At 45.7% G+C, this 22,328-nt stretch overlaps 1 protein-coding gene across 1 annotated transcript in view; it reads left to right on the top strand.

Annotated features, from left to right (window-relative positions):
• NME7 (NME/NM23 family member 7) overlaps nucleotides 1-22,328 on the top strand; it is a 127,815-nt gene that overhangs the window by 105,022 nt on the left and 465 nt on the right. The window contains exon 12 of the mRNA XM_064143226.1: nucleotides 843-950. Within this exon, the coding sequence (XP_063999296.1) occupies nucleotides 843-950 (108 nt within the window). The remainder of the gene's footprint in view (nucleotides 1-842; nucleotides 951-22,328) is intronic.

Below are 22,328 nucleotides of genomic sequence, written 5' to 3'. Positions count from 1 at the left end.
TCAGAGAAAGATGTGAGAGAGAGTCTGGACAGATCCTCTGAGAGGATCAGTTGTTGGCAGTAGTCACAGAGTCGGTTCTGGACCTACACTATCACCTAGATAGGTGGGACCAGATGATCCTTGGGATCCCTCCCAGCCTTGCATTCTGTGATTCTGAGAAGATCAAAATGGTGTTTGGTAGATGGGCGTCGCAAATTTCACGTTCTGAGGCAAACAGTTCAGTATCAGGGGAGCCTGTTTGCAAGGTATTGTGTTTGTGTTTACTCACTAAAGGTGGTACTGTCTGTGCTTGAAAGCTGCAAAAGTGTTACCCTGAGCTAAGTGTACTACTACAAATGCCAGGAAGGTGTGTCTGTAATATGAAGGGTTCTGCTTTTCACCTCAGGTGGCTTGGTTTGCCCAGTTGCAAGCAGTTAGTTTTCACAATTGTTTTTCAGCAGTCGTGTACATAGAGTCCTAGAATCAACCAAATTGAAAGAGACCTCCAAGATCATCCAGTCCAACCTAGCACCCACCCCTATCCAATCATCTAGACCATGGCACTAAGTGCCTCATCCAGTCTTTTCTTGAACACCTCCAGGGATGGTGCCTCCACCACCTCCCTGGGCAGCCCATTCCAATGCCAATCACTCTCTCTGGGAAGAACTTCCTCCTAACATCCAGCCTATACTTTCCCTGGCACAACTTGTAGTGGAAGCTGGAATCTCCCTCTTTGTTTTCTCTTATATATTTTTTTTTCTCTACATATGTTTTCTTTTACACAGTAATTTTGTACTGTATGAGATTCTATTGTGTCTGCAATGTGGATCACAAAGGTCTTCTGGTTCTGTTGTGTTCCGTAGGAAATAGCCCGTCATCTCCGACCTGGAACTTTGCGTGCTCTCTTTGGGAAGAACAAGATTCAGAATGCTGTCCACTGCACTGACCTACCTGAAGATGGGCTTTTGGAGGTAAGGCCTGCTAAACAAACTTAACCTACTTGTATATTATAGAAAGTTTTAAGCTTTCTATGATATAAAAAAGCTACACTTGAGGCTGTTTTCACCTTTTGAAATGTTTTATATGTGGAGTGGCTGTGTTGGAGACCAGTGATCAAGTAGGAACAAAAGCAGAGAATTCTGCTAGTTCGAGCCTAGCTGGGATATTTTGGTGAGAAGAATTAGATTATAGGCTGTGAAAAGGAAACAGTGGTGATGTCTGCTTCACTCATAGGCTTGCTGAGATGTATAAAAACAAGAGCACAAACACTGATAACAGAGTTGCTCTTTGGCTTTGACTGTTTCCCTTCTCTCTCTCTAACCTGCTATCTGTGTAACTAATCCCTCTGCTTCCTAACTCCCCGTGCCAATTCTCCAAACTCACCTTGAATGTAAGGCAGAGTCTGGGATAAGGTAGAGGGGTGGGAAGGAGGTGGAAGGGTGGTTGGGAGCCCCTCCCAGGATCTCTGGTTTCTGGGAGTGGTGTTGTGTTTCTGTATTACCTTTTTAACTTGTGTATTTTTGTATGTAGCTGTAGATATTGTAAATACCTGCTTGTATATTGTGCTAAGCTGTAAATATAAAGCTTCATTCTAATGAAGCCATTACAAGAATTTATGAATAATGAAGCCATCACAAGAATTTTTTTAAGGCATTTGGGTCAGTAAATTCTGATACTGTGAAAAACTCATCCATGGAGTTTTCTTGAGTGAATATAGTACAGTGAAATATTTAATGAGATGAAAAGTCAAGAGTCTTCTCTTTGGCTGAATGTGGCTGTGAGACTGGATGTCAGCACCTGACTGTGCTTCTGTAGGGACACATTCTTAGCTCTTTCTTGGATGACCACCGTGACTCCTGATCTGTGTTGTCTCTAAAAGTGAGTTTGTGCAAGGCTTGGGATATTACAGGCACTAATGATTCAGAATCTCCGGATAGGTTCCAGGTTTCTTTATAGGCAGTTATTGCATGTCAGTTGGTATTTCCTGTGCTTTATATTAACTTACTAATTTTAATCTCATTTTAGCTTTGTAGGCTTACATTAATGTTCAATAAAATGAGGAAAAAGTTAAATTAAGGGATTTTATAAAGATGGAAGTACTTGCCTTGAAAACCAGAGCAAGCTTATTCACTTAATTCCATGCTTCAAAACTAAAGTCTGTGCAGGGAAGTTGAAGTGGTATTGAAGCATTTCTTGGATGGATCTCTCTGCACCAATGCAGATGTTTTTCCAGCTCATGCATAGCTACTTTTCTGCTGCCTACATGTATTTGTGAGTGTTTTGCTGTCAGACTATAGCAGAATGATGGAGCAGTAATAGTTTTCCTATCTTAGATAATTTTACACTGCCAATATGGTGTTTTCCTTGAGGGGAGAGGAAAAGCTAACTGTGTCACCATCTCTCTTCATGAAATAAAATCAAATCTGTGGGTTAAAGTGCTGTTTGCCAGGAAATTGCATCTAGTTGAAGGAACAGACTAGTGACATTCAACAGTGAGAATGGCAGCCAGTATCAACAAAGTTTCAGCTTTTTAAACCGTTTCCAAGCCGTCATTAAAAGTTGACGACTTCTAGCTTCTGCTCAAAGGGACTGGATTTAAACAAGTAAATGGGAATTTGTCACTGCGTGCCTAACATCCCTCAGTAGCAGCTTCTCAGTGACAGCAGAGAAAAATGAAAGTCTCACCAACACTCGTAGAACATTTTAGGACTTAAGCAGAATTCTCTCTCATGTCCACAAGTCTGTCTCCTTTATGCTGCTGCAAAGTAGGTGTAACCCTATTTTTCTGGTTGTTTAAATTGAGCTTGCAAGCTGCTGTATGTGAGGTGTGTGAAACAAAACAGTTCAACTTTTCTAAAACAAAACTCAAGGCTGGAGTTCTTAAGGTCACTACATCCATCTGTCCTTTGAATCTCATAGCTGAGCCATAAGCTAAATTCTTGGTGTAGTGTTAGTCGGACTACACCTTTTGCAGTTCCCATTGCAGGCTTGTCATTTTAATAGGCATTTATTGATTGTACTTTTCTGGGAGAGGGATCTAAAATCTTTTTTTTTTCACTGTAGATGTAATTGTACACAGAATGTGGCTCTTCATCTGTCTGTATTCCTTCTGTAACAGTCCAGATTGAGCCAGCAGTTGTAAAGGACATTGGTCAGTGTTCTTTAGTGAGTAAATAAAACAGTGAATATTTCATTCTGATTGTCTGGCAAATAAGCATCATAATATAAAGTACAGAAAGTGTTTTACTGCTAACACTTTATTTCTTGGAGAATCTTTAGATCTGTGTTCTGTAAGAAATATAGTTGCTTGAAAATGTAGATGAGAAAAGTGAAAGATAACATCTGGATTTGCTTAGGTTTCATGACTTGTCACAACTGCTGAAGAAAAGGTCACAGTATATACAGAGATCGTCCTTGTGACTTTTTCCACAGTGAGCTTTTCTGTAAGGGGAACTCAAATCCAGTTACAAAAGTCTCATCTGCTGGCAAGCAGAAACCAGACTATTCCCTCTCTCAGCTCCGCTAACTGTTAGCAGTGTTGTATGTGCTGGGCAAGAGCAGAGTGCCTGTGTGGCATGCAAGACATGCATGGAAGGAGGTGGAGACAGACCAGTATTTTAAAGTATGCTGGTCAGTAAATGGAGGTGAATGTTTTCATTCTCTAGTAGGTAACTGAGTATTTAATAGACTGACTTTAAGAGAGCAATTATTGTCAGCTTTAAGGGAGCTGCATTCAGGGATAGGTAAGGATTAGTTATTGAGGAGTATGACCTTGGCTATGTTGGTCCAGTGGAAGTTCTTTCACTGTGGAGGTAGTATTTGTGTTTTATGTCCATATTCTGGGCAAGAAGGCCAACAGCATCCTGACCTCTAAGGGAATGGTATGGCAAACAGGAGTAGGGAAGTGATCATTCCCCTGAACTCAGCACTGGTGAGGCTGCACTTTGAATCCTGTGTTCACTTTTAGGCCCCTCGCTGCAAGAAGGACATTGAGGTGCTGGAGCATGTCCAGAGAAGGGCAACAAAGGTGGTGAAGGGTCTGGAGAATAAGTTGTATGAGGAGGCTGAAGAGACTTGGATTGTTTAGTTTGAGGAAGGCGACCCTAAATAGAGACCTCATTGCTCTCTACAAGTACCTGAAAGGAGGTTGGAATGACGTGGAGATTGGTCTCTTTCCCTAGTATCAAGTGATAAGACAAGAGGAAATGGCCTGAAATCATGCCAGGGGAGATTTAGATTGGATATTAGGAATAATTTCTTTCCTCTGAGAGTGGAACAGGATGCCCAGGGAGGTGGTGGAGTCACCATCACTGGAGGTGTTCAAGGAATGCGTGGACATGGCACTTTGGGACCTAGTTTAATAGCCATGATGATCTTAGGTCAACGGTTGGACTGGATGATCTTAGAGGCCTTTTCCAACTGAAACAATTATAGCTGCTGCTGCTGCTGCTATAAAAGCTTTACAGTGTCATTGTAGGACAACTGATTAGTAGAGTGGGACTCTGGAGTAAGTTTCATAGAGAAATCTGACCTACTAGATTTATACTACAAAGATGAAGGATCCTTTTGGAAACCACTAAAGAAAACGAGTTCATCGCTATCAGTCTCCTGTCCTCAGGTGTTACTGTTTTTTGCACAGCGTTAGTGTTCTGCTGCAGTTGCTACCCACTGTAGCTCCAAACCCCAGCCTGTGTGCAAATATTTGGACTCTTGCCTTGCTGATGAAAGTTAAATTTGGCAATCTGAATTCAGACACAAGAGTTAAGAACTCCAGAGATTGATTTCTAACCGTGCTGCTGATTTTATCTGAGCTTGACTAAGACACTTTCCAAATTCTGGCATGGAAAGTGTTTGGCACTGACATTCTGTATGGAGATGTTCTGATCTGTGATTCTCTTCTCCAAGACAAAATACTAAATACAACAAATGTTAGGAAACAAATTGCAAAATCATTATTTAAAACAACACTTTCCTTCCCCAGGTTGTACATTGGTGAGGTTTTTGATGAGGTGAATTGGTTGGGTTTGGTGTCTTGTGGCTTTTATTTGTTCTTTTTGTGTGTTTGGGGTTTCATGTGTGTGTTTTTATTTGTTTGTTTGTGGGGATTTTTTGGGGTTGCATCAGTAACCACTGGCAACCACCTGTTCCTGTTTTGATAATCTGTTTCTCAGAAAAAAATAGCTCTGCAGCCAGAGTTTATGCTTATTGGAACAGATTTTCCTTCAGGTAACACAGCCTTTTGAGGAGCAGAACAATCAGACTACAGTTTGTTTCCTCAGTTTGTCTGTGGTTTCTTTGCTTCTTAGACTGAGCAGTCTGGTAACAAACAGGTGTTCCTTACCCCCCACTTCTTCAGCTATTTAGCTGGGTAGCAAACAGTGCTTTCTCCAGCCTTTTGTGCACTCCAAGCCGATGAAACAAGCTCAGAGTATTCCTGCTACCAGTTCCTGGCATCTATCCCAAGCAACTTTTGGGCTGCACATCTGGAGGCAGTGCTTTTCCTTCTGCACAGTCAATCGTAGAAGCAGCCAGGTTGGAAGAGGGTTGGTTGGTTTTCGTTTTGTTCGGATTGGTTTTAGGTTGTTTTTTGGTGGTGATGGTTTTGTTTGAGGTTTTTACTTCCTAGAAGATGAAATAGCTTCATTACTTTTCTGAAATCCAGTAGGCTTTCTTGGAGAGAGGATGCTCTGATGTAATCTTTCTGAAGCTCTTAGTGATTCAGAGGTCTGCCTCAGGGAACTGTTAGAGTGCAAAAGCAGGCAGAGCCAGTCTGATACACTGTGAATAAAGGTATTTACTGTCTTAGATTCAGAACCTTTTACAACCTTGATCATGTTTAATCATAGAAATACAGAGTTATAGAATCGTTTGAGTTGAAAAAGACCTTTAGTACACTGAGTACAACCATCAACCTAAAACCACCATGGCCATTAAACCATGTCCCAAAGTGTTTCTTGAACACTACCAGGGATGGTAACTCCACCATCTCCCGGAATTCACTCTGAATTGTCCTTTTCTTGAAGTTTCCACTTCCAATACAGCCTCTCCTTACATGTGTAAGGGCTGCAGAGTGGAAACCCCATCAACTCTGACCTTGAATTAAGCCCAGTCAGCTTGTACAAAGAATGTCTTGGCTGTGTCTGGCTGGCATTTGGACTACTCAATGATATTAATGCTAAACCAGCTTATTAGAGATCCTTGCCACACTCCTGACTCTCTTGGTCAAAGGGACTACTGTTGATATGCTTTTTGATTGGTTTTGTGACTCTTGAAATTCCACAACTAAATGGAGTTGGAAAGGGGATATATGTGGTTGGCCAAATACTCTATCATGGACCTTAAATGCACACTTATCTGCGGGATCACATCAAAGGTGTGTTGCTGTGTAGGAGGGAACACAATGCTCCTTTCCTTAAGACTCATTTAGGTATTCTTAGTGCCAGATACTGCTTATTTTCAGATTTCTCCACCCTTCTCTGATGCTTTCATCACCCACAGGTTAAGATCTAACTGAAATTTGAAAAGTGCTTGCAGTGGCAGCTACTGTCTGTTTGTCCACAAATGGATACTTATTATAAGAATTAAGAAATTGAGGGCTAGGTCAAATGCTTGCTGAAGTTAATAGCATACTCTAGGTGACACTGGTGGTTCATCTTAGTCTGACAGTCACTAGGAAAGGCCTTTCTCCACAAAATCATAACCAAGGAGTACTTGGGGAAAGGAGAGAGAACAGTGCTCTTTTGGGAGTAGCAAGGACTAATAACAGAATCAAGCAGTTTGGAAGAGATCTCTAAGATCATCCACTCCAGCCTTTCACCCAGCCCTGTCCAATCAACTAGACCATGGCACTAAGTGCCTCAGCCAGGCTTTGCTTGAACACCTCCAGGGATGGTGACTCCACCACCTCCCTGGGCAGCCCATTCCAGTGGCAAATCACTCTCTCTGTCAGGAGCTTCCATCTAACATCCAGCCTAGATCTCCCCCGCCACAGCTTAAGACAGTGTCCCTTTCTTCTGTTGCTGGTTGCCTGGCAGAAGAGACCAACACTCACCTGACTACAGCCTCCCTTCTGGTAGTTGTAGACAGCAATGAGGTCTCCCCTGAGCCTCCTCTTCTCCAGGCTGCACACCCCCAGCTCCCTCAGCCTCTCCTCATAGAGTTTGTGTTCCAGGCCTCTCACCATTTTCTTGCCCTTCTTCTGACACATTCCTGTATCGCAACATCTCTCTTGAATTGAAGGACCCAGAACTGGACACAGGACTCAAGGTGTGGCCTCACCAGTGTTGAGTACAGGGGAAGAATAACCTCCCTTGTCCTACTGGCCACACTGTTCCTGATCCAGGCCAGGATGCCATTGGCTCTTCTGGCCACCTGGGCACACTGCTGGCTTATGTTCAGCTACTATCTACCAGTACCCCCAGGTCCCTTTCTGTCTGGCTGCTCTCCAGCCACTCTGTCCCCAGCTTGTAGCGCTGCTTGGCATTGTTGTGGCCAAAGTGCAGAACCCTGCCCTTGGCCTTGTTAAATCTTTTCCCATTGGCCTCTGCCCACCCATCCTCTGAACCAACTCTATCAGTTTTAACAGACTAGAGACAGCTTGGCATTTGTGTCTCTCCTGTAGATGTGTTCCAAAATGATTCTGTTTCTCAACTCACCATCTTTGACCTGAGGACAGTGTCTGATAAACGCCCTGTTGAAAGACAAGCTGGCAAACTACTGGATGTGGTGACTCATTCTCCAGGTCAAACAAGCTTCCTTGAAATTAGTAATTTCTGAACTAGATTTTGAGTACATGATACATGTACCAGACTTCCCTGCTTAAGCACCTCTTTAAAAAAAGTCAGTCAGTGAGGACTTTGTTCACCTCACTGGAAGCACAGTGAGTAAAACTTGACACGGGAGATGGTGCTGTACGCACGCCTCGCTGTGTTGGGTACCAAGTGGCTGAGTACCTTTCACATTATGCAGGAATCCACATGATCTGCAGCCATTAAAATTCCAGTAGCCTAAACTTGCAGCTAAACAAACACGGTATTCCTGAGGTTTGGCATGCTCTGCCTGTAAATGGTTGCTTGCACTGTGCAGGTCAAGGTTGTCTTTTGGGGTTTTTCTTGTGAATCTGAAAGAGGGTATAAATTGGAAGAGGGTAGATTTAGACTGGATATTAGGAAGAAATTCTTTATAGTGAGGGTGGTGAGACACTGGAACAGGTTGCTTAGGGAAGTTGTGGATTCCCTCTCCCTGGAGGTGTTCAAGGTCAGGTTGGACAGGGCCTTGAGCAACCTGGTCTAGTGGGAGTTGTCCCTGCCCACGGCAGGGGAGTTGGAACTGAATGATCTCTAAGGTCCTTTTCAACTGTGAAACCATTCTGTGAATCCATAAAGGCATTGGTACTGCAGCAAAACACTCTGAGGACGATGAGCTGCACAGCTGGGCTAACCTGAAAGCTTTCTTCCTTGAGGTGCAGTCTGCTGTGTCTGAGCCATCACTGTTTATGTTCCTATGCCACTGTGCTTGGGCTATTAGTCTGTCTCATGGCATTCATTTGTGTAATTAAAAATACTTAATAGTCACAGATCCATAGATTGGTTTGAGTTGGAAGGGACCTTAAAGACTATGTAATTCCAAACCTACAATGGAAAGAGACATCTTCCAGTAGACCAAATTGCTCAGAGCCTCAGCCAAACTGGCCTTGAGACTTCCAGGGAGGGGACATACAAAGCTCCTGGGGCAAACCTATTTCAGTGTTCTCACCACCCTTGCTGTAAAGAATTTTTTCCTAATATTGAGTCTAAATCTACCCTCCTCAAGCTTCAGTCTGTTCCCTCTCATCCTATCACAACCAGCCCTTATAAGAATTTCCTCCCCAGCTCTCTTTTAGGCCCCCTTCAGTTCCTTTAAGGTCTCCTTGGAGCCTTCTCTTCTCCAGGCTGAACAGCCCCAACTCTCTCTGCCTGTTCTCCTAGGGGAGGTTCTCCAGCCATCCAATTGGCTTTGTGGCCTTCATCTTGACCCGTTCCAAAAGTTCGGTGTCCTCCTTGTGTTGGGAGCACTGGAAGCAGATGCAGTTCTCCGGGTGGGGTCTCACAAGAGCAGAGTAGAGTGGCAGAATCACCTCCCTTGTCCTGCTGGTCACACTTCTTTTGGTGCAGCCCAGCTTTATCACAGCCACATCTGTACATGTGTCTGTGCACTTAGAGGGAGAGGATGCTGCCCTCAGCAAGATGTGCATGAAAAAGGATTTGCTGGAGAATGGGTAAAATCTGAGTTCAGGATGAAATAACCTTCCTGCTGCTGAGGAAGATGCCATTAAATGAGTGGCTCTGCGGTGGACAGTGATGTGGTAACTGTTGCAGGAGCATGCTTACATGTGCTGTTGCATGTCTGGTAGGCTGTGTGTGAAACTGCAGGAGGTTTTTGTGGGAGTGGAGGGTGTGCCAACTGCATTCCCAGTATTGAGTCTCTGCGGGCAATCTTTCCACTGCTGCCTGTGCCGCTGCATGGCTGCTGGGTGCCTCGGGCATTGCGGAGGGAGTTGTGTCAGTTTTTAGTGTTGCAGGCAGCTTTCCAGCCAGGGAGTAGTGAAGACTTCCTCGTGTGTCATTTGCTGACCTTCTCCCTTGCCTCATAGCTGTTTGTGGGATCCACAGACATGAAAATGACCTGTTGAAGGGAGATGATTCTTCTGTTACCAAAAGAGAGTGGGTTTTGTTGGTCTTCTGAGAGACCCACCATAGTGGTTGTTTTTCTCCCTGTCTCTTCTTTGAATTGCTGCTGAGCAGTGGTGTTTGAGGCTGGGGACTGGCAGACTGTGCAGCTTACTGCTCAACCTTGCACCAGTGAGACTGGCCTGCAGCTTCTAAGGTGTTTAAGCAAACTAGAAATATCATCCAGCTGTAGAGATGGCTCTTAGCTGTCTGGTGCATGGAGGCTTACACAAGTTGTGGTGCTGAAAGATCAGTTGGCCAGATCCAGCCTTAGTGAGTTGGAAGGTGATATCCTATGACAAGCAGTGGCAGGTCAGGCCAGTTCAGCAGATGTTTTGTGCAGACAGGTGCTGTGGGTGATGGAAATCAACAGCATTTTCTTCAGAGTTGGTATTAACTAAATATCCTGATGAGTGTTAAAAGCTGTGAGGCTTGGGGGCTTTTGGCACAATGTGTTTTCCACCTGCTAGAAGCCAGCCATCCCTGGTTTGGCATTCCAAATAGTGTCAGGAGAGGCATGCCTTCTGTTTCCTTTCCCTTTGTTCATGGAGGCAGGATGGTGTTTTAGGAAGGTGTTCAGAGAGGATAGGGGCACTCACCTTGTAGTTGGGGGACATGACAGGTGCTTCCCATAAGCATTTCAGAGAATCACAGAATGGTTTGGGTTGGAAGGAACCTTAAAAATCATCTAGTTACAACTCCTCTGCCAGGGGACACCTTTCACTAGAACAGGGTGCTCAAGGCCCTGTCCAACCTGACCTTAAACACTTTCAGGGAGGAGGCATCCGCAACCTCCCTGGGCAACCTGTTCCAGTGTCTCAGCACCCTCACTGTAAAGACTTTCTTAGAATCATTGAATCAGTCAGGGTTGGAAGGGACCACAAGGATCATCTAGTTTAAATCCCCTGCCATGGGCAGGGACACCCCACCCTAGATCAGGCTGGCCAGAGCCTCATCCAGCCTGGCCCTAAACACCTCCAGGGATGGGGCCTCAACCGCCTCCCTGGGCAACCCATTCCAAGGTCTCACCACTCTCGTGGTGAAGAACTTCCTCCTCATGTCCAGTCTGAACCTACTCACCTCCAGCTTCAATCCATAGCTTCTTTCTGTTATCTAGTCTACCCTCCTCAAGCTTCACTCCATTCCCTCTCCTCCTATCCCTACAAGCCCTTCTCAGCTCTCCTGTAGCTCCCTTCAGGTACTGGAAAGCCACTGTAAGGTCTCCCTGGAGCATTCTCTTCCTCAGTCTGAACAGCCCCAACTCTCATAGCCTGTCCCCATGGGGGAGGTTCTCCAGCCCTCTGATCATCTTCGTGGCCTCCTCTGGACTTGTTCCAGCAGTTTGATGTCTTTCTTAACGCTGGGGACACTGGAACTAGACAGGGTACTCCACAAGGGTAGAGTTCTGCTCTGGCAGTGGAGCTGGACTAGATGATCTCAGAGGTCACTTCCACTCCCTTTCATTCTGTGATTCTGTGCTGCTACAGAAGAGCTCTGCTTGTGTCTGCTGCTTCCTTGGTTGTGCTGCCATTGTCTTAGCAAGGTGAGTGTGCTGCAAGGTGCTTGCTATCATCTGCCTTGGAAGTGCCTTTGTACCAGCAGTGAGCTGATCCGTGGGTGGAGGTTACATTGCAGCAGTTTAAGACAGAAGGCAGCAGAGGGATGCAGCTCTGTTAAACTAACCTATTTGGTGCATCAAGGTATAAGTCCAGGCAATTTAATAAAGCATGTCAATGAGTAACTCCCAGAAGTGTCAATGTGCTTAGTGTGGAATTTGTGTATGCCACACTTGGAACAAAGGTCTCCTGCATTGCTTGTTACCCATTAACTTGTCTGCTGAGAACTAACTCTCCCCATTCACAGGGCAGTGCAGCTTGTAAAACATTACACAGCAGAAGTGCACAGCATGGCAATGAACCTTTCACTGAGGGCATTTCAGCTGTACAGTGTTTCCCTCAGGAGTCTTTAAAATATTAATAAAGAAGCCATTGTTTCACTCAGTCCTACTGCAATTTTGCAATGAAGCCTTTTATTAGGGGCCCATACTGAGCTGCCTAATCCAGGGTAAGATGCTTTTAATCATCTCCAGTGAAAATAAATTAAAAATTAAGGGGTTTGGCTGGGGTTGAGTTTTGATGAGTTCAGTTTGTTGGGGCTATTAGTTGGGGTTTGCAAGTTTTCACCAAAACAGTAGCAAATTTTGTCTGTCAGTTGGAAATTTCAACCTCTTCTGAAATTCTGAAGTCTCTTCTACAAAATAATCTGTCAAATAATGGTTATTGTGATTCAACAACACAGTCTTAAGTTGTGGCAGGGGAGGTCTAGGCTGGATGTTAGGAGGAAGTTCTTCACAGAGAGAGTGATTGGCATTGGAATGGGCTGCCCAGGGAGGTGGTGGAGGCACCATCCCTGGAGGTGTTCAAGGAAAGCCTGGCTGAGGCACTTAGTGCCATGGTCTGGTTGACTGGCTAGGGCTGGGTGCTAGGTTGGACTGGATGATCTTGGAGGTCTCTTCCAACCTGCTTGATTCTACGATTCTGTGAAGTGTTTCTCCAGTTTAACTTTCTGAAGCTTTTTAATCCAACAGCTGTGGGAACAGGTTGGAAAGAATATGGAGTGTGGGGAAACTTCATCTTATGTGCTGGTGTGTTTTACATATCAGAGAACGTTAGCCAGCACTGGAATTCTATCTCACAGTTGTGTCTCTGGTGCTGTATATATAGTTATACAGAGAATCAAGTAAGCCTTTTTTGCCTGGACCTGTCTGAAGAGAAAATGAGTTATGGCATTATTCCTTTACTCACAGCCTGCTTTTGAACATAGGTTATATAATTATTCCACTCGTGGGCCAGACAGGCAAACTAAGCTAGCAACCTGTTCAAACACAGTTGTGAAATAGTTCAGCTCTTGTACTTCCACTTCTGGGTAAGATCCGAGGTCCAACTGCCCCTTGTTCTGCCAAGTCTGTGGTTTATGAGTGCCAGAGAGAAGTTAACGAGTGTGAACCAAGCAGCTCCCAAAGCTCTTTAAGTTTCACCTGTTCCTGAAGGTAACCAACATGATAAACAAGTGTTGGCTTTTGGCACGTGTTCGTGTTGCGCTGAGCAAGGGAGTTTTGTGGAGGGGAAGTCAAGGCAGAAGGAAGGTGTGGCAATTCTTGATAGCTTATTTGTGTACCAGTTTGTAGTTTTGAGGTTGCTGCCTTCTGTCTTTTCCACAGCACGTTCTCTTTTTGAACCAAAAAGCCCAGATCCTCTTTCCATTAACCCCTCTTCCTCCAGCTGAATCTTAGAAATGATCTATCTGCAACGTAGCTGCACAATGGACAGACTACAGCAGAGAAGAGGGAAAACCCCAGGGGAATAGTTTGATAGATTCATAGAATTGTTTTGGTTGGAAGGGACCTTGAAGATCATCTAATTCCAACCCTTCTGGTATTGGCAAGGGCAGCCTCCACTAGGGTGAGTTGTTCAAGACTTTCCCCAACCTGGCCTCGAACACCTCCAGGAAATGAGCATCCACAACCCCCCTGGGCAGCCTGTTCCAGTGTCTCACTACCCTCACTGTGAAGATTTCTTTCTAATGTTCAATCTAAATCTCCCCTCCTCAGGCTTAAATCCATTCCCTCTCTTCACTATAAACCTTTGTATAAAGTGCCTTCCCATCTGTCTCGTAGGCCACAGCCATAGTTCATACAGCACAAGCAGTGAAGCAGTTGTAGTTAGACAGGGGAGCTCAGACTTTCTTCTCTCAAGCAATGGGTCCTGTATCTCTTCTGGGGTAAGGTGAACATCTGTGTCCTTCCCTAGCACACACTACTGTGGCATGCAAATACATCTTTGCATTAACTACTATTATTAACCTTATCCAGTTTCACCTTCCACCTCTCTCAGAGGTCAAATAAGGAAATGATTAGCTATATCAGTACTTTCTCTGTAGGGTTTACCCCTTCCTGCACAGTGCAACCTCCTCAACTGACTGCTGTCAACTAGCAGCAATTCACAGGAGAGTTTAAGTCAGTTACCTACAGGCATGTGTTGAAGTTGGTATGGAACATAGGAGGAAAAGACAAACCTGCTAATATGGGTAAGGGTGTTCAGAAGGCTCAAGTGAGTCCCCATATGGGCCTTCCAGTACCTGATGGGGATCTACAAGGGCTTGTAGTAAAAGGATGAGGAATGGATTGAAGCTTGAGGAGGGTAGATTTAGACTGGTGTTAGAAAGGAATTCTTTGCAATGAGGGTGGTGAGACACTGGAACAGGTTGCCCAGGGAGGCTGTAGATGCTCCCTCCCTGGAGGTGTTCAAGGCCAGGTTGGATGAGGCCATGAGCAACCTGGTCTAGTGGAATGTGTCACTGCCCATGGCAGTGGGATTTGAGCTAGGTATCTCTAAGATCCCTTCCAACTCAAGCAATTCTATGGTTCTGTGATAGGAGACTGGAGAAGGTCTCCTAGGAGACACACTCCTGTGTCTCATAGATGCCAATAGCATAGGATATCTTAAGAGTTTATCAAGCCCTAGAAACCACTTTCTTCATAACACTCATTGTTCAGTGTGTTGTGTCATATTGGTATTCAGTCTGTGTTGTGGTGACCATAGAATACACTGCGTTGGAAAGGACCCTAAAACATCATCTTGTCCAACCCCTTGCATTGAGCCAGGACATCTTTAACTAGTTGCTATGGGGCCTATCAAGTTTGGCCTTCATTGCCTCCAGGGATGGGACTTCCACAACATCTCTAATCAGTCTCATTATAAAGGACTTCCTCCTAATGTCCAGCTTAAATCTACCCTGCTCCAGCTTAAAACTATTGCCTCTCATCCTATCACTGCAAGCCCTTCTAAAAGTCCTTCCCCTGCCTTCCTGTGGGTCCCTTTCAGATATTGAAATGTAGCTGTAAGGTATCCCCAGATCCTTCTCTTCTCCAGACTGAACAACCCCAACATTATCAGCCTGTCTTTGTTAAGAGTGGGCTTAGATGCTGGCTGTGATGATCTTGTGCCAGAAGCTATGCAAACACAGAACAGGATGGCAGTGGTGGGCCTGAAAGAGTGCTAGCTGTAATCTGAGGCTCCTCAAAGTCACCAAACAACTTCTGGTTCTAGTAAGAGCTGAACTCTTCCTGTTCCTCTTTAACCCAAAGTGCATTGGCATATAGGCAGAGTCAGTGCACCTACAAGTGCATGAGAGATGCCGAGACACATCAGCAAGTCTCTGAGCAAGAGGCACTTACCGTAAGTGGCCACTTGCTAAGGGGGCAAGTTTCCTTCCACGTCAGTATCAGTGGTAGGTACTGCTGTTCTGCAGGCAGTGCTCTCAGACTGGCCAGCCCCAAACCAGGAAGTGTGGGTTTTCCTTAGCAGCTGCCTTACTCAGTCCAGCTGCCAGGTAGGAACTTGGTCACTCAGGTGTCAAGAGACTAGTCCTGTCACAGTGGCACGTGACTCAGCACACAGCAGATGTGGTGGCATTGCAGAGCTGCTGAGGCTTGAAACAAGTTCTTGGCCTCTTAATACTAACCTATTGCACAGGGTGGTGGGGCTTTCCAGGCTCACTGATGTTGTTCAGGGGGTATGTTGAGCACCACTGATGGCATTTATGCCATTAGTGTGGTGGGATGCTTCCTGTCCACACAGAGAAACACATTCTATGCTGGGGCTTGTGATGGTGCATGCAAGGCCACATGTGGACTGTGTGGCACTTTTGGTTGGGGTTTTTTCAGGGTATTTTCTTACTGTCTTATCTGTCAGAACTTTTACCCTGCTGCTGGGTGTAGCCTATGGGGTGCCTTGGCCAAATACTACCCTGCAGAATATCTTCATTGCCCAGGAAGAGCTTGGAATGCTGTCTGCATTCTGCTTCATCTATTTCCTTGTTGATTTATTGATTCCATCCTTGCCTGAATCCATGATTTGTCTTGGTTGGTAGTCTGGTAGCTCGTGAGGACCATGGCTTTCAATGTTCTTTTGAATAGGCCAGAGAGCCTTAGCAAGGAGCCTTCACAATTGTGCCTGCAAACACATCCAGACAAGGCTTTGCTTAGATGTTTCAGGTGCTAGCAACAGGGGCACTTTTCAACATTTTTATCTGGTGTTCAGGCTGTGTTTGCAGCCTGCATCAACATTTGTGGTGGCAGTGCCTGGTGTCTTGTCTATACCTAAGCTGACCACTTCAAGGATGTCAAATAAGACATTGAGTTGCTGGAGAATGTCCAGAGAAGGACAACAAAGCTGGTGAAGGGTCTGGAGAAAAAAAACTTATGAAGGGTTGTTTGGTCTGGAGAAGAGGCTGAGGAGAGACCTCATTGCTCTTTATAAGTCCCTGAAGGGAGGTTGCTGTGAGGAGGTGGGTCAGTCTCTTCTCTCTAGTATCAGGTGATAGGACAAGAAGAAGTGGCCTGAAATGGTGCCAGGGAGGTTTAGGTTGGGTATTAGGAAAAATTCCTTTCCTGCAAGAGTTGTCAGGCATTGAAACAGACTGTCCAGGGAGGTGGTGGAGTCACCATCCCTGGAGATATTCAAGAAACATGTGGATGTGGCACTCTGGGACATAGTTGAATGGCCATAGTGGTCTTAGGTCAGTGGTTGGACTTGATGATCCCAGAGGTCTTTTCCAACCAAAGCAATTCTATGATTCTGAGACCTCCCAGGTTTGAGGCAGGCAAATGTCCCTCAAGATAAAAGTCTGAAGTGCAGAAGCAATGATCCTGCTGACTCAGTGAAGTGCTTAGAATTGTTGGGAAACTGGCTGTCATATTGTAGGTTTTAATGTGTGATGGAAGCTGGGACCTTCCATTTGCTTCATTCCAGAGGCTCTGCCAGGCTAGTAATCTCTTCTGATGGTGATCAAAGATGTTGTGAAAGGAGGAACAGAGCTCCTGATGGAAGTGCCCTGGGCTAGTATGTTCAGCAGTTAATATGTGGAGTGAGGAGATGCAGTGAACCTGCACCTTCTTAGTAAGTCTACAAGTGTCTATACTTGGGGAGTCAGCAGTCTGAGTCAGCACAGCAGTAGTGTCTGATGCCAAACCAACACTTTGTTGTTTTAAAGGTTTTTGGTTCACTTATTTTCTCATAGTGTTACAGAGAACTTGCTGTGGTGGTGGTTTCATTGTGGTGTGATGATTTGTTGTCCTCTCATGTACATCTGTTTGGAATTTGTATTTCTCTGATCTTTTGTTTTATGATACAACTTCCACAGAGCTTCCCTTACCCTTCTCTTTTGCTGTATTTTCAGAGGCAGTTGTCACCACATTTGAGGGAACAGCAGCACAGGGCTTGAGAGCAGGATGCACTCTGTGTTACCCTGTAGTGTTTCTTTCATAAAACCTTCCATTGCAAAGGGAGTTTTGGTGCATTGGAGTTTTTTATCCTGGTTTTACTGAAGACATTAACTTGGGCAGCTCAAGTACATCTGTACAAATTGTTCTGCCTTGGGCAGCGTGACAGGCTTTGTTTCTTCCAGCGTGTGATGCTTGAGAGAGAGGCAGGAATGAACAACTTTCCTGGGAACAAACCCTCTTCAGGTTCATGTGGGAAAGCACTTCATTTCAGAACAAGTCATACACTGAATTATTCTTTACCCATTATTATTCAATGTCTCTCTTCTTTTAACAACCTTTTTTGTTTCTGAACTCCTTGTAGCTGGAAGGCAGGCATGAATCCGTGGGGCTTCAGTGTGTTAATGATTTAGTTGTGTGAGTCAGCTGAGTGAGCTGTGGCTGAAATGCATTTAATGTGTCTGCAAGTGCACTTGCTACCGCAGCTGGCAGCTTCATGCTGATGTACACACCAAGATTAATAGGCAAAAAGAGATTTTGTTGGTTTCTATTGGTGACCTCCAACTGAGATAACCTGTAAAAAAAACAGGACCTGAGTGTTCAGGGCTGGTGTACTGATGCTGAAGCTTTAGGTAGCAGAGATTTCTCTGGGTCATATGCCTAGGTAGCCAGACTGAAGCAGGAAAGAGAGGACTGGTGTCTGCCCAGCTGCATGAAAGGCACTGAGGTGACTGGCAGACTCCAAGTTGATACCAAGATGAAAAAGCTTTCCATCTCCTGGATGCCAGTGTTGGTTTGGCATTGATGAGGAAATTGCCATCATCATTCTGTGAATCTCGGTGTATTTCCTGCCTGCTTGTCTCCTTGTCAGCTGCCTGGATTCTGCCATAGGTGATACTAACGGGGCCTCTTACCCAAAATTGCCAGCCCAAGCAAACAGGGGGAGGGGACTGTGAAGGCTGAGGTGCAGTGTACCCTTTTAGTGCTGGGGTTTTCTGTGAGCAAGCTAGAATGCTGCCTGGGTGAAGGCCAGCAGCATCCTGGCCTATAATGGCCAGCAGGAGTAGGAAAGCAATCATGGCCCTGTACTCAGCACTGGTTAGGCTGCACCTTGAACCCTGAGTACACTTTTGGGCCCCTGACTACAGAAAGGGCACTGAGTAGCTGGAGTGTGTCCAGAGAAGGAACACACTCCAGGTGTGAAGGGTCTGGAGAGCAGGCCACGTGAGAAGCAGCTGAGGAAACTGGGGTGCTTAGTCTGGAGAAGAGGAGGCTGAGTTTGCCCTCTACAAATCCCTGAAGGGAGGTTGGAGTGAGGAGGTGAGTTGGTCTTTTCTCCCTAGTATCAGGTGAAAGGACAGGAGGAAATGGCCTGAAATTGTGCCAGGGGAGATTTAGTTTGGATATTAGGAAAAATTTCCTTCCTGCAGGAGCTTTGGAACAGGATGCCCAGGGAGGTGGTGGAGTCCCCATCCCTGGAGGTGTTCAAGAAACATGTGGACATAGCAACATGGGACATGGTTTAATGGCCATGGTGGTGTCATGTTAATAGTTGGACTCGATGATCTTGGAGGCCTTTTCCAACTGAAGCAATTCTATGGTTCTGTGATTGGTTAGTACCATTCAGGAGGTGCCTTGGTCTGCCCTGCTGTAGACAGAAGCCCTGACTCCAGAGCTGCTTATCTGGCAGCTCTGATGAGCTTTGCTTGGTTTTGTGGGCAGAGGGCAATTTAAATTGCAGGTATCTGATTCAACTTGAAATCTTCAGGGCGCTGGATCAGCTCCTGTGTTAGTACCTACAGAGAGCTTCTGCTGTCCCTCAGAAGCCTGTCTGCCTTACTCATTTACTTGTACTGGCTTTCTTTCTTAACTTTTGCCTGTCCTCTCCATGCTGCTGGGGCACACATTGCTCAGATGATAATCATGTGTGCTCAGCCAGGGCATTAGACTGGGTTTTGTTATTGCCTGAGGCAATGGAAGAACCCAGAAAGAGCAACCAACTTCATTGACTGTGAGGTTTGCAGAGGCGTGTGTGGCCAAAACAACACTTCATGTAGATGCAGCAACCTTGGGCTCCTCCTTGGTGGGACATTTCCCAGGATCAGAGTCAGAACATCACAGTTCTTCACCCATTGTTGCTTCCTGGGCATTATGGTGATTTGTCCCTGGACAGGAGCTGGAGCAGGCAACTATACAGCAGGTTCCAGGGATCTGAGGAGACTGCTGATGTTGGATTTGATCCTGTCTCATCCCTGGAAGGAGTGAGCACACATGAATGTTTGCATCATTTGACAGACGTTTGAGTGGCATCTGTGAAGTACAATTGATTGTTGTCACATCAGTTTCTGGTGTGGATTTATCCTCTGCCACCTTTTGGGCCTATAAACAGACCAGAGGTGTGCTTGGCTGAGAGAAGTTGACCTTGCCCTAGGTCAAATGTGAGGCTTGCTGAGGTGCCACAGCCTGGGAAAGAGAGCAACTGAAGTTGCTGAAATACAGTGTTTAGGAATACCTGACCCCCATCCATGTGCTCAGTGCAAGTACTTCCAGGTCCCGGGCTGGCTTGGACAAGGACTTGGTGCTTTTAGAATGGGGTTCTTCAAGCTCTCTCTAGCTGGGGCCTCAGAAGATGAGGGCATCCTAAGTCTTTGGGCAATGCTTAAATCCCTTGGTCTTGGCTCTTTTGCAGAATCTGTGTGGTGGGGTGTGTGGGACATGACTTTCAGGTGTTTCTTGCCCAGCACTGCCATGCTCCCAAGGGTGGGGTTCTTGGAGAGAAGGAACCTTTCTGTGTATCAAGATATGCCAGCTCTTAACTGGTTTTAGTGGAGCTGGGTGGCAGCTGACCCACATAAAGATAATTATCTTTAAAGAGAACATACTGGTGCCTAGTTTTGCACATTATACAGTACCTAGCGTGCCCATCCTGATGGCCAGGCCTTGCCAGTACAGCCTGTGTGGATCTTCAACAATCCAATAAAAGCTAATGGAGAAGAGGTTTTCCATAAGTTCTGCAGGCACTGAGGTTGTTCTGTCTGGCCTGGGAAAATTGGTTCTGCAAAACGAGGGGCTGTTAAGGACTCAGCTCAAAAGCTTTTGTTGCACATAGCAAGTTAGCAGGAGTTGGGTGAGGACAGCTCTTACCTGTGTGTGCTGCAGGGGTAGCTCATTGCCTGCTCTACAGGAAGCAATGGAAGTCAACCCAGCACCATTAAACCTGCCCATCTTGGGGAACTGGGGCCCGTGGTGACAGCAGCTATATTGGTGTCTCAGTCTGAGGCTGGTCCTGAAGAGGAGCAGACTCCACTGCACACAGCCTTTCCTTTGCTCTTGACAGCGCCGTATACACACAGGGTGACTCCTGACCTGTTGGCCAGCCAGCCTTAGCCAAACTCAGACCAGAAGCCCAAGAGCACCAGCTCTCAGAGCTGTAAGCCTAGCAGCTGGTGTGCTCGTGCAAGCAGTCGTGCAGGTTCGTGCAAGAACCCTGAAGGTTTCCTGCCCTTAAGCGTGCGTGTCGCTCGCTCGCTTTGTGTTAGGCTCCCTAACCTTGAAATGCAGGTCTCCTCTATCAACAAAAAGGCAGCTCTAATTCACTTTAATGGCTGCAATTACACTTAACTATGTTGAGCCAATCTAGCAGAAAGAACAACATGTTCAGACTGCAGTTTGTAATGTAATGTCTTGCTAGGCAGCAAGGAACGTGAAGCCTTCCTGAGGAGAATGGATTTTTACATAGGCAATGCACCACAGATTAAATATATATATATATATATATTTAAATTAAAAAAAATTATCTTGGAAGCAATGCAAATTTTACATCTGGTTGACAAGATGAAATATATTGACACCATCCCACCCACCCCACCCCCCACTTCCCATTGCCCTGCAGGAGTTTGGCCTGCCACTTGATGCAGCGAGCCTGTGACAGCAGCGTTTTCTGCAGGGTTTAAGTACCCGCTTAGTCTGCTGTGTGCTGTAACCACTGGGGGTGCTGGCAGAGCTAGGAGTCTGCCTGTGCTTGCTGGTGTGTGGGAAGGGTGGGTGGAGGTTGAGGTTTGGCTGGATTTCATAGTTTGTGTCCTTTTAATGCTGTAGATCCACTGGGTCTGGCAATTGAGAGCAGCATTTCTAATGGAAGGAGGGGACATGCCTGGCTCCGTGTGCAGTGTATTGGGGTGGAACTGATGTCACAAAGCCTGTTAGGTGTTTTCATTGGGCGACTGGGGTCGTGGCTAGGTATTTAGCACTCAAAGCCAGTCATCATGCTGTCACTGATTTTGTACTGGGGGCAGGAGGGAAAGGTTTAGGTCTTGCTTTATTTCATGTGCTACTGCTACTAAAAGTAGTTCTTACATGCTCCACTTTTGAAGCATGTTTTGCATTGCTTGTCCCAAGCCCTGGAATAAGCCATTATCTTTATTAGTAGTTCATGGCTGGACTTTGTGCTCTTCTGGTAAATTAAAAGGAGCTAAATTATCTACCTTTGAGTTGGGCCTTCTATAAATAAACCAGTTTGAGTTTTCATTGTTGGGGGGGTGGTGGTTGTTAGTTCAGGGTTTGAGGGTTTTTTTTTTTTTTTTGTTTCTTTCAAGATTTGGGTTTGTTTGCTTGCTTTGTGTTAGGGTTTGGTTTTGTTTTTTTCTTTTTTTTGGGTGGCTTTTGGTTTGGAGTTTTTTTTCATTTCATTTTTGTGTAGTTGGTTTTGGGGTTTTTTGTTTTGTTTTTTTTTAAACTGCCACAGACCATGCAGCTAAGAACTGAATTGTAGGTGCAGCTGAGCCTAACAAACCTTGAACCATGTGGCAGCAGCACACAGAGTAATTGGTAGGAGCCAAAAGGGCTCTCAGCTTTCCTACAGCTCCTGTGTAGGTGCAGTTTCCTTCAGGGTTTATTCCAGTGCTTGACTCACAGCCTCTTGCCTGGCTCTAAACGTTAACAGCAGCAGATTAAACAGCTGCAGGTAAGATCTCCACCAGCTCCTGCACCACACGGACACCACGAGACAGCCAGCTGCACAGGGTAGCTGCTGTAGCACACCCTTACTGTGCTGCTCTCTGCAGCAGCTGGCAACAGGTTTAGCAACTCTGCTTTTCCAGTCTTGTGCACTTTGACTGGGAAGCCTTTACCCAGCAGCTTGCTCCAGGAGTCACGTTTGGTCACTTTACATGGAGACATTCTCCCTGGCACTGTGCGTCATGCAACATAAAGTGATCTTGACTCTTGCCCGACGGCAGCTGCCACATTTTGTCGTGTCTGAGCAGCCCCAGCAGGCAGAGCTTGCTCTCAGTGCTGAGTTACTGGCCCAGCAGTGACACAGAACCAGTTGTTGCTGTGAAACTCCCCTTTCCTGTGCTGGT

Source organism: Pogoniulus pusillus, chromosome 5 (genome assembly GCF_015220805.1).
Source record: "Pogoniulus pusillus isolate bPogPus1 chromosome 5, bPogPus1.pri, whole genome shotgun sequence".
NCBI lineage: Eukaryota > Metazoa > Chordata > Aves > Piciformes > Lybiidae > Pogoniulus > Pogoniulus pusillus.
The sequence above is the reverse complement of the archived record's forward strand: the minus strand, read 5'-3'. Positions and strand labels throughout refer to the sequence as shown.